The 11,076-nt window shown below is 36.2% G+C and overlaps 1 protein-coding gene across 1 annotated transcript; it reads right to left on the reverse strand.

Moving 5' to 3' along the window:
• Positions 1-69: 69 nt before the first annotated feature.
• On the reverse strand, positions 70-3,568 carry car15 (carbonic anhydrase 15; the record flags this gene model as incomplete). The annotated part of the gene is made up of 9 exons (XM_081353946.1): positions 70-75; positions 563-730; positions 1,669-1,829; positions 1,918-1,984; positions 2,077-2,169; positions 2,265-2,410; positions 3,071-3,247; positions 3,352-3,378; positions 3,511-3,568. 9 exons carry the CDS (start codon positions 3,566-3,568, stop codon positions 70-72), a joined length of 903 nt encoding a protein of 300 aa, XP_081210072.1.
• Between the last annotated feature and the right edge of the window lie 7,508 nt (positions 3,569-11,076).

The raw sequence follows: 11,076 nt of genomic DNA on the forward strand, positions 1-11,076 counted from the left end.
GTGAATAGAATCACATTTAAGGCCCGTTCACACCAAGGGCGATAATAAATATAACCTTTAATAATCGTTTTAAGTCTATGAGAATAGGGAATTCCACACCACAGCTATAACCAGTGTTGGGGAAACACGTTCACACAGCGCGCACAAAACGCCTCCGCACTCTCGATTACTCTCAACATGGGGACAGGAGCGCTTTCAGTCAATAAATGGGAATTGTGTTATTTGCAAAAATAATCTTGTAAATTTAAAAGTAATGCTTTACTCGTTACTTGAAAAAAGTCATCTGAATACGTAACTCACGTTACTTGTAATGTGTTACTCCCAACACTGGCTGTAACCATGGCAACAAGGAAACTATATTATTGGGATCACTTTCAGAACGATTTTTTTCCAGCTGATAAACAACAAAAAGATTGACAGCCAATCAGAATCCATCATAATTTAAAAATAGCTCGGGCAGTTGTTTTTGCCACAGTATTATGTGTCATGAATAGTCCAAGTCAAGTATGTTCTGCTATAAGCAAAATGCTAAACATTTAAAAATTAAAAGAACATTTAAAACATTAAAAATGGCAAGAGAGGACACTCCATTGGAGAGCAGCTTGGCGTCTTTGGAAGCATACACGGACCGTCCGTAGGTTGGGTGGATGTGTCTGTAGTTGTCATGCAGGAGAACCTGGTCAACAGCTTCTTCCGCCGTGGAATATATCCCGTTTACAAACTGCTCAAACTGACAAAAGAAAGAAAAATGTTAGAAACCTCTTGAACTTTGTATGCAATTGCATACTGGGTAATGCAAGGTTTCCCAAACAGGGTTCACAAGTTGATGAAAAGTGGTTAATTAAATCATTAAAATAAATTGCAACATTGATGTATTATTCATTTAGCTTAGCTATGAACATGTTGACAGGTTAAATAACTAAATTTAACTTTTAAGGGATAGTTCACCCAAAAATGAAAATTCTGTCAGTAATTATTCATATATGTCACTCCAAACCCGTAAGACCTTCGTTCATCTTCTGAACATAAATGAAGATATTTTTGATTGAATCAGAGATCTTTCTGACCCCATATAGACTGCAATGTTATTACCACTTTCAAGTCCCAGAAAGATAGTAAAGACATTGTTAATAGTACATGTAACTACAGTGGTTCAACCTTAATGTTTTGAAGCGATGAGAATACTTTTTGTGCGCAAACCCCCCCAAAATAACGATTTTATTCAACAATTTCTTCTCTTCTGTGTCAGTCTCTGACACTATTCATGTGGGCACCATGACACATGCGTGTGATGCTAACGCAGGAGTCGTTCCGGATGACCCGGAACGGTACAATCTCTTTATGAAATTTTTGAAGCGTCAAAGTGTCAGTTGCGTAGCTGTCAACGGAGGGACAGAAAGATCTTAGATTTGATCAAAAAGATCTTCATTTGTGTTTACGGGTTTGGTACGACATGAGGGCGAGTAATAATGACAGAATTTTCATTTTTGGGTGAAATATCACTTTCACTTGTTCAGCAAAATTCTGTTTTCTGTTCTGTGTTATAGCACCCTTGTGGCAAGACTGAAAATGCAAGCATTGCATTATGAAGTGTAAAAAATCTAGAAGCATTTTTGTTTACACACTGTATTTGCGTAGATTATATTTCGGACTTTAGTAACGTCTTACCTGAGCCCATGAGATATGGACAGGCACTTCATACACGGTCCACAACACCACCTGTGAACAGGGCGGCGTTGTGAGACTGCCATGATAACGGTAATACTGCGTTAGGTTGTTCTGAGGTAACAGATTTACCAAAGGAAATGGTCTTATCGATTTTGTTTGTCCTAGAAAGGAAATGAAAATATTTAGTTTGAACTTCTGCAAATAGCCTACTCAAATATTTTACTTTTAAAAAGTTTAGTCTCAACTAACCTTTGTATGCAACAAAAGGAAGTGCACTTGAGATGGACTGGAAGTTTTCATTATGCAAATATGTCACCTGTGGTAGTATTAAAGATAAAACACAAACCAGTGGTGATAATGCTTATTATGCATTGATTAAATGTTACTTCAGATAGAACTACATCTTACATCAACAAAGATGCCAAGCACGGCTAGTCCAGTTGGGTCTTCAAGTGCAGAAGTCAAGTTCGGATGTGTGGATTTGATGTTGACTATGTGCATCTGCGCACAAACCATACGGACAAACGTTACAAAAAAAAAACGTAAAGTGAACATGATTGCTTAGTTTTCAAATAAAGACAACAGAAGGCCCAAACCTCCATAGGAAACCTCAGGTGGTCCAGAGTGTGTTCTGATCCGTTTGAAGAGACACTTCCCCAATGGAAATGCAGCTGGATTGTGCGATAAGTCCCAGGAAGCCCTCCGCCACTCACCTGCATACCGTTACCCACCTCCAGCACAACTACAACCAAAGACACGTTTCAGACTGAAACCAGCTGAGCTAAAACTATCATTCACAGGGAACCCTCCAATAATACGTAGCTACACCTTGAAGATTCCTGGGATAAAAGCATCCAAACCATCTTTTTAAAGGTCAATAGACTGCAACTTTCAGTTTCCAGAGGTAAAAACTGCAGACATTTTCTCCATAGGAAAACTATTTTTTACTTAACTTACAGGTCTAATCCTTTAAAGTCCATACTGTGAGTTCCGAGGCTGTTAATCAATGGTATGTGCTTTTGTGTTAGCCATTTTTAAAATAATCATGATTAACATCTGAATTTGTGAAAACTACATTACCCATAATGCTCTACAAAAAACTTGACTAATCAGTGAGTTGTTGAGAGCAAATGAAAGAATGGTTGTGAGGAGCATGAAGAATCATTTTCACACATAAATCGAGTCCAGAGCTTAAATTCATTGAAAGTGTTTGGGATGTGCTGGAGGATTCTTTACACAGTGCTGGACTCTTGCATTGTCAATACAAGATCTTGACCAAAAATTGATGCACCTCTTGATGGAAGTAAATGTTAAGATGTTATTTCAAGAAGTGCATACATTTTTGGTCAATAACCAGCTGAAAGAGTGGACAGGCACTAAGGCAATCTATAGAATCACTTACCAGAGTGACCCTGGTTTGTCAGCCACCATTGGCCTTTATGAGTCAAATTAAAACCCTCCAAATGCAGCGAATCCAAAGAATCGTTCTTCATCAGCTGACGGTCCAGGTTGATCGGAGAGTGATGGCTCTCCAGAAGAGGATGGCAAGAGGGGTAGTTGTCTCCCCAAGCATATGGATCTACCAAGAACAATTACATCTTGTTTCATGTCATGACGATACTAGTATTGACTAAATGAGTACTTTTTGTCCTTCTTAAAACACATACAGCTCAAAAAACTCACCACAATGCTCTTCGTCATAACAGAAGTCTGAGGGAAAAACAGTTCAAATCTTTATCAAAATTTATAGAATCACTTATTTCAGTCAAAGGCATTCAACTAAATCCGTTAAAAGTAAAATGGCAATATAGCAAATTTATCATTGAATCTCCTGTCACTCACCGTCATCACTGTGTGCCAATAAAACCACAGACAACATCAGCATCAGAAGTAACATCATGCGCTTAAAATGAATAAATATGTTCCCACCGGTCTTTCACCCCCAAAAATAGAAAAGGCACAGAAAACGGGGGTTTAAATAGAGATCTTCTTGGATGGAGGTAGGATGTCAGGGTTTTTTTCTGACCGTGCTCATTTGAGCGTGTCGCTGCCACTGCGCTCGTCCACAGTCTCAAACAAATAACACTTGTTGAACGAGGAACCAGAGAAGTGAACACTGAACATATGCATTGAACAAAGCAGTGAAGTTTTAAGTAATGCAACTAGAAAGTTTTACCAAAGTTTTACTGTGGCCCCAAAAAGTATTTGAACATTTTAAGTCAAACTTTTTTATTTTCAAGAAACTGACACTTTTATTCAGCAAGGACACATTAAATTGATCAAAAGTGACAGTAAAGACAAATCTATTTCAAATAAATGCTGTTTCCAAGAATCCTAAAAAATAAAAAAAATAAAAAAATTGTTTTCCACAAAAATATTAAGCTGCACAACAGTTTGAAACATCACAATGACAATTGATACTGAAGACTGGAGTAATGGCTGCTAAAAAATTCAGCTTTGCAGGTATAATATTTCAGTTATAACTTAAAATAGAATATAATATACAAGACATTTGAATATATTCTAAGTTGTGTTCAGTTACAACTGAAAATGTATTAGAATGACTTAATTTAGCAAATAGATTTTTTTTTTTTAATCAAATGTAATGACATTTAGACATCTTAAAGAGTCTAAATACTTTTGGGGGCCACTGTATACAACAATATAGTTCTTATGAGACATCACAGTAAATCCTTTATTTGGGAATGTCACAACTATGTCACTGATGTCTAATCTCTGGAGGAGGAGAATTCCCAGGAAGCTTGTGGACCAGCTTTTACATCAGGGAACTGAGTATTTCCTTACATTTGGGATCCCCCCGTTGACTCACATGACATTTAAGAGGATCGATTTCCAGGACGGACAGGGAAATCTCAGAGAAGGCTTTAAAATGTTCAGAGGACTCGTTCTGGATGAAAGTCATAACACAAAAGAATCAAATAACACACGTTATGAGATCTTAAAGGGGCTATTATATAGAATTCAGAAAATGTGCTCACACAATGTATAAAAAGAGCGAAACATGATTGAATGAAACCGATATACTCACGTCAAAGTGGTTTTTCGTTCTTAGCTCAGAAGTAAAAGCCGTTGCAGTGATATACTGTTAATGAACATCCGCCAGTAATGTTACAATGAATATATCAATATGTGCTGCGCACTTTCCTCTCAATTACAAAATAATAATAATTATGACAGCGGTGAGAAAACAAAAGTTAAGAAAGTTAAAGGTAGGCCTAAAGATAATTTCAAAGAATCCCTTTTCTCTGCATACAGAATACAGAATAGTTCAATAGGGGAGACCGGGGACAGTTGCAACAGGGGATGGTTTCTCCAATCAGAAACAAGCTAGAGTGATGACACTCATATTGTACATGCACAGTTAGACCCTCCACCCACCAAGAAGACGGTAGACATATTCAACATCTGCTGCTGCATTTATTGAACAAAACTTGTTTTGGAGGTATGAAAGTAAATTTTTTCATGAGATATATTTTTGTCATACTGTCCTGAAATTTTGTATGAATTAATCAAAACTTACTTCGTTTGAATTATTGTTTTGTTGACTTCTAAGTGACATGGTTAGCATGTGTCAAAGTCAGTGTGTCTGGCAGGCGTATGATGTTCTGTCATGGCTGATAGGGTTGGGGACGGTTGCAACATGTTATAAATTGCATGTTTAATAAAAGTTTGTTGCATTGCAAATTGTTCAATTCTTCTTGTCTGACACTGAAATATGGAGAGATTGAATAGCATTTGTAATACCTGCACACTGAATCTATGTAGGCCTATGTTCTACACATGAACAAACAAAACTAAATAACTGTTATTTGATAAATATGACTAAATAAATAAGTAATAAGCTACAATAATAGTATTGAAATAAATAATACTATAATATTATAGTAGGCCTAAAACAGTTACAATTTTCAGAATTCTTTGCTCATTGAGACAAAAAGCTTAAGTTAATTAATGAAATTTAAGGTATTTTTAACATGTTGCAACCGTCCCCTGGGTCGGGGTCAGTTGCAACATCTGACTTCTTCCATTCAAATAAATACTGTGAACGATATGTCATATATAATCATCTTTAAATGGTATGGGCAGTGCTTTAAGTGGGCCGGTACGCGCCGGTACTCAGTACCGCCACTTCCAAAGTGGCGGTACTGCCGCTGTACTGCCGCTTTTCAGAGCGCCCTTCACAATGCACGGCGCGCGCTCTATTTCAGCATAATGGTTGTTTGTTGCCATGACAAAGGAGGAGGAAGCACAACTGAAACCGCCATGGAAGCACGAGAGGACCTCCCGTTATCGTAAACGACCACCCGCCAACTCTCACGCATTCACCGTCCGTGAGACACATGCACGCAATTGACACTTTTCACACGCTCTCACAACACATCCATTTTCTCACGCACAGAAAAATCGCGAAGCAAAGAGGACACGGAGACAGAGCAGGTTAGTTATGATATAAAACAAAATCCCAGCTCTCAGATTCTGTCATTTTTATAACGAAATTCAAACAATAAATACCGTTTTGGCGCTTGTAAATGTGACATGACAGATCCCTAGCGCACGTGAACCGATCATCTCTATTAACACGAATGAACACAATGTTAAAAGAAACAGTACAACTTACCGAAATGTATATTCAGCCTACATAATATCGATCAATCAGTGTTTTTCAACCGCGGAAAGGGTCAGTAAAACAGCTGGAGAACAATTGTCACATAATATTTACCTCAGGAAAGCCATTTGATGACCATAATATAGGCTATACCACGTGAGTTGGCTAGAAAAAAACAGCTATAGAGAGAGTATTTTTGCTAAATATGTGTACTATATTACATATTTATTATATTCTTTTACTTATATCATTAAATAAAGTTGTTATTAGGATAAAAAAATGCATTATATTTAATTTGAATTATTTTTAACCTTAAATAATACTACCAGCTGATAGGGCTCTCTGTATGTTTACATCATTAGGTGAGATTTTTTTTCTTGAGAAAAATGAATGCCTATCTTGTGTACCTAATATTTATCCAAATTAGATTAAGAAAAAGATTATTTTTTACATCCCAACAACCCCCCCACCCCACCCACCCCACAATAAAGCCACAATAAAGTTCACAATCAAAGTTCTAACTGCTTGCTTTAAAAAAAAAAAAAATACCTTTACTTCAATTACTTAAGTACATTAAATATCAGGTACTTTAAGACTTTTACTTAAGTAATATTCTAAAAGGTAACTTTCACTTCTACCAAAGTCTTTTTCTAGTATGATACTTGTACTTTTACTCAAGTATTGCTGTCTAGTAATTTATTATACAACACTGCGTCTTATAAAGTCAGAATTCTGAAATCTTTTCTCAGAAATGTGAGATATAAACTATCTATAAAGCTAGTCAAATTCTAAGGGGGAAAAAAAGACTGACTTTTTTTTCTTTCTCAGAATAGTTTATATCTCACAATTCTGACTTTATAACACGCATTTTGCGACTTTATATCATGCAATTCTGACTTTATATATCCCAATTGCGCCTTTATTTCTCAGAATTGCGACTTTATATCTCGCAATTGCGACTTTATATCTCAGAATTGCTACTTTATTTCTCACAATTCTGACTTCTTATCTCGCAATTATGAGAAAAAAAGTCACAATTCTGACTTGATATATCACAATTGTGAGAAAAAAAGTCAGAATTGTGAGATAACAAGTCGCAATTATTATTATTTATTTATTATTCAGTGGCGGAAACTAGCTTCCATAGTTACCTCAGGGGAGGAGGGGAGTCAGCAAAAAAAAAAAAAAAAAATTAGAGTACCGGCACCTCTTTTGAGCCACTTAAAGCACTGGGTATGGCTAATTAGCAGACAGATGCAAGTTTAATATATACAAATTTGGTTGGTCTAGTCCAAATAGTCTCAGAGTAATTGAGAGAAATGCAAAAAGTGTCGCAACTGTCCCCGGTCTCCCCTACATAATAGTTCTTTCAGCATTATTCTGAACATTGTATAAGTATTTATTTCACGTGTCATTGACATTGAACAGAAGAGATCATCGTGCTTCAATGTCACATCCTTTGGATTTTCCCGGCAAAAACGGGACGAATCCTTCACATAAAAAGCAGTCTACAGGCTTTCATAGACAACCTAAACCGGGGAAGGTCTCGTTTTTTAAAGGGGTGGTTGATTATGATTTCTTCCCGCCCCCGGAACACGATTTATAGATTATCAAGACAGAATATGCTAATCAATGACTAGAAGATAACTACACGCTCCATAAATTCATCAACTAACCATTCAGAAATGTCCTGTTGCTTCTACATGTTGTCACCTTTTCTTGAGTCTCTCCATCACTGTCTGACTCTGGTTTGAACATAAAAGGCTAAAAGTTTTTGAAATTTCCAGTGCATGTTGCATGCATGCATGAGGTAAAAGGACACGAGCTCTTGAAGCTCCGCCCTCTGTTGCAGCTCATTTGCATTTAAAGGAACAGACACAAAATGGTGTGTTTTTGCTCACCCAAAAGTGACAATTTTAACATGCTATATGAAAATATCTGTGGGGTATTTTGAGCTAAAACTTCACATACACACTCTGGGGACATCAGAGACTTATTTTACATCTTGTGAAAAGGGCATTATACCACCCCTTTAAAGTTTCGTCACAAGCCGTTCACACATTGGCAATAAAAAGTGATTAAAGGAATGTAAGGCAATTGTGGAGAGGCTAGCAATAGCGAGCTAGCTTTGAATGCATGAGATCCCACCCCCCTTTCAGAGCGTCTCCAAAGACACGACTCCTTCAAAACACATGAACGCTTACAGCAGTCTTCAAACCGTCACAAGACAGCATTAAACTACCTCATGTCTCAAAGCACATAACATTAAAATAATAATGAACATAATCAACTTACAGAGCTCTAGTTGTACCACCTGACTGATGCAGGTTCATTTCAGCATTGGTAGTATTGAAGTAGAAATGCATAATACTGTCTTGAGTCTGAGGACCGAATGCAATGATTGGATGCACATTTTTTGGTCCGGACTTCCACAGAAGACATATATGTACTTGTTTTAATATTTAGATCACTTCTATTATTGATTGCTATCAGGATGTGAAGAGAGTTTCAACCAGTTTAACCTAAAGGGTTTATAAAACAAATTGCATAACCTACCTTTAATACTTGAAAGTTCGTACATAAAGCCCCTTTAAACTCCCAATTATGCAGAAAGAAAATTGTTGTCATTTAACAAAAGGAACCCAAACACAGCTATCCTTCATGGTACAATTTATTTGGCATTTGATTAGATGTACATCTACTTCAGAGAAAAAAAGCCCTCTAAAAAAAAAAAAAAAAAGAAGCAGTACATGACATAAAAAAAGAAAGAAAAAATTCAAGAATCGACAATTTTACCAAATGTTGCATTCTACATAAAATATTTCCTGATGCTTTTTTCCATTGTTGCACCACAAAGTCTATCTAAAAGAAATTCTACTTTTTAATTTAAAAAAAGTTTGCAAATGGTATGTGGGAAAAGAGTAATCAGATGTGTCTCGAACCTCAGTTTGCAGACGAGCGTCTGTAAGCATAGCAGAAATGAAGAGTACAACAGCAGAAGAGACGTCCTCTCTGCATGCGCAAAAGAGTTAAACATGCAACCGTAGGTCTGTAAAACATTCATGCCAACTTTTACATTACACACGACCAATCCACACACTTATACATACGTTTAACAAGCACACACAAAATAAAAAGCAAACTAATGTTCACAGGATTGTCTGTGCTGATGAAACCCTGACATTAAATGCAAAACAAAGACTATACAGTGAAAGAACATTTACCTGGATGATAGAAACGTCTTCATGATGTCACATACTCAGTTATTTTGGTGCTGGTGATGGATCTTGAAGAAAAAGGGATCTGTGTGCCACATTAATTTGTCTCTGTATTTCATTCAGCCCAACACAGCAGGGCCGTGTGCTTTTGATGTGCAAAAACATCTTTGTGTGAAATGCCTGATTGCCATTTAGTTTGGACTTTTTGTTGCATTTCCAGTCCAAAAAAAAAAAAAGGTATGTTCCCATTTACAAAATCCAGGAATCAGAATAACAACTTTCTGAAAGCAGTGTTCATTTCAGTCAGCAACAATGCAGACAAAATCTAAATCTATCCTTCATGTTCATAACTTACGCACTTCATTAAATACATATTTCATTCACTGGAAATGTCCAAATGGCAATTAAGTAGTCTGTTAATTGTTAAATGACTGAAAAAAAAAGAAAAAAAAAAAGAAGTTTTGCTGTTACATACATGTACATTTATGCGCTCATGTGTGCAAATACACGCTCACATTTAGTTTGTGTTAAGTAACAAACGGTTTGCTTCTTTGTGATTTACATTGAAACAACATTAAGAGGAGAGCACTTAGCTTACAGATGCTGAAAATGAACACACATACACGCACGCACGCACGCACCACGCACGCACGCACGCACGCACGCACGCACGCACGCACGCACGCACGCACGCACGCACGCACGCACGCACGCACGCACGCACGCACGCACGCACGCACACACACACACACACACACACACACACACACAGACCGATCATGAAAACAAAACAAATTCATCGTAGGCAAGTCTAAACGTGTAAATCCAAACTCAGGATCTCACTAAGAAATATCTATTTCAAAAACCATGATTTGTTTCAGCACACTTTGAGATCAGCTTGAGAGGCAAAAATGAGTGAGAATATTTATTACTTGGGTAAATGTTCAGCTTTTTTTTTTTAACTGTAACATTCTAAATTCAAAAATGTAAATTAGCGCCAAACTTTTTGGATCTAAAGTTGTTAAAAAAAAAATCCCTCAAATAATACAAATTCTTCACTACTGTAATGCAAAAAAAAGCATCTCGTAGAAAAAAAAAAAAATCGAATTTAGCTAAAATAATGAAAGAAATTACCACAAATAACACCATGACCAATACTTAAAACTGTAGAGTACTAATATATATATATATATATATATATATATATATATATATATATAGTACAGGTCAAAAGTTTGGACACATTACTATTTTTATTGTTTTTGAAAGAAGTTTCTTCTGCTCAAGCCTGCATTTATTTGATCAAAAATACAGAAAAAAAAAATTGTAATATATTATTACAATTTAAAATAATTGGTTTTCAATTTATTGTACTTTAAATTATCATTTATTTCTGTGATGCAAAGCTGAATTTTCAGGATCATTACTCCAGTCTATCACATGATCCTTTAGAAATCATTCTAATATGATGATTCATTATCAAAGTTGGAAACAGTTCTGCTGCTTAATACTTTTTCATAACCTGTGATACTTTTTTCAGATACTTTGATGAATAAAAAGTAA

The sequence above is a fragment of the Scardinius erythrophthalmus genome, assembly GCF_964197995.2.
Source record: "Scardinius erythrophthalmus genome assembly, chromosome: 23".
Lineage (NCBI taxonomy): Eukaryota > Metazoa > Chordata > Actinopteri > Cypriniformes > Leuciscidae > Scardinius > Scardinius erythrophthalmus.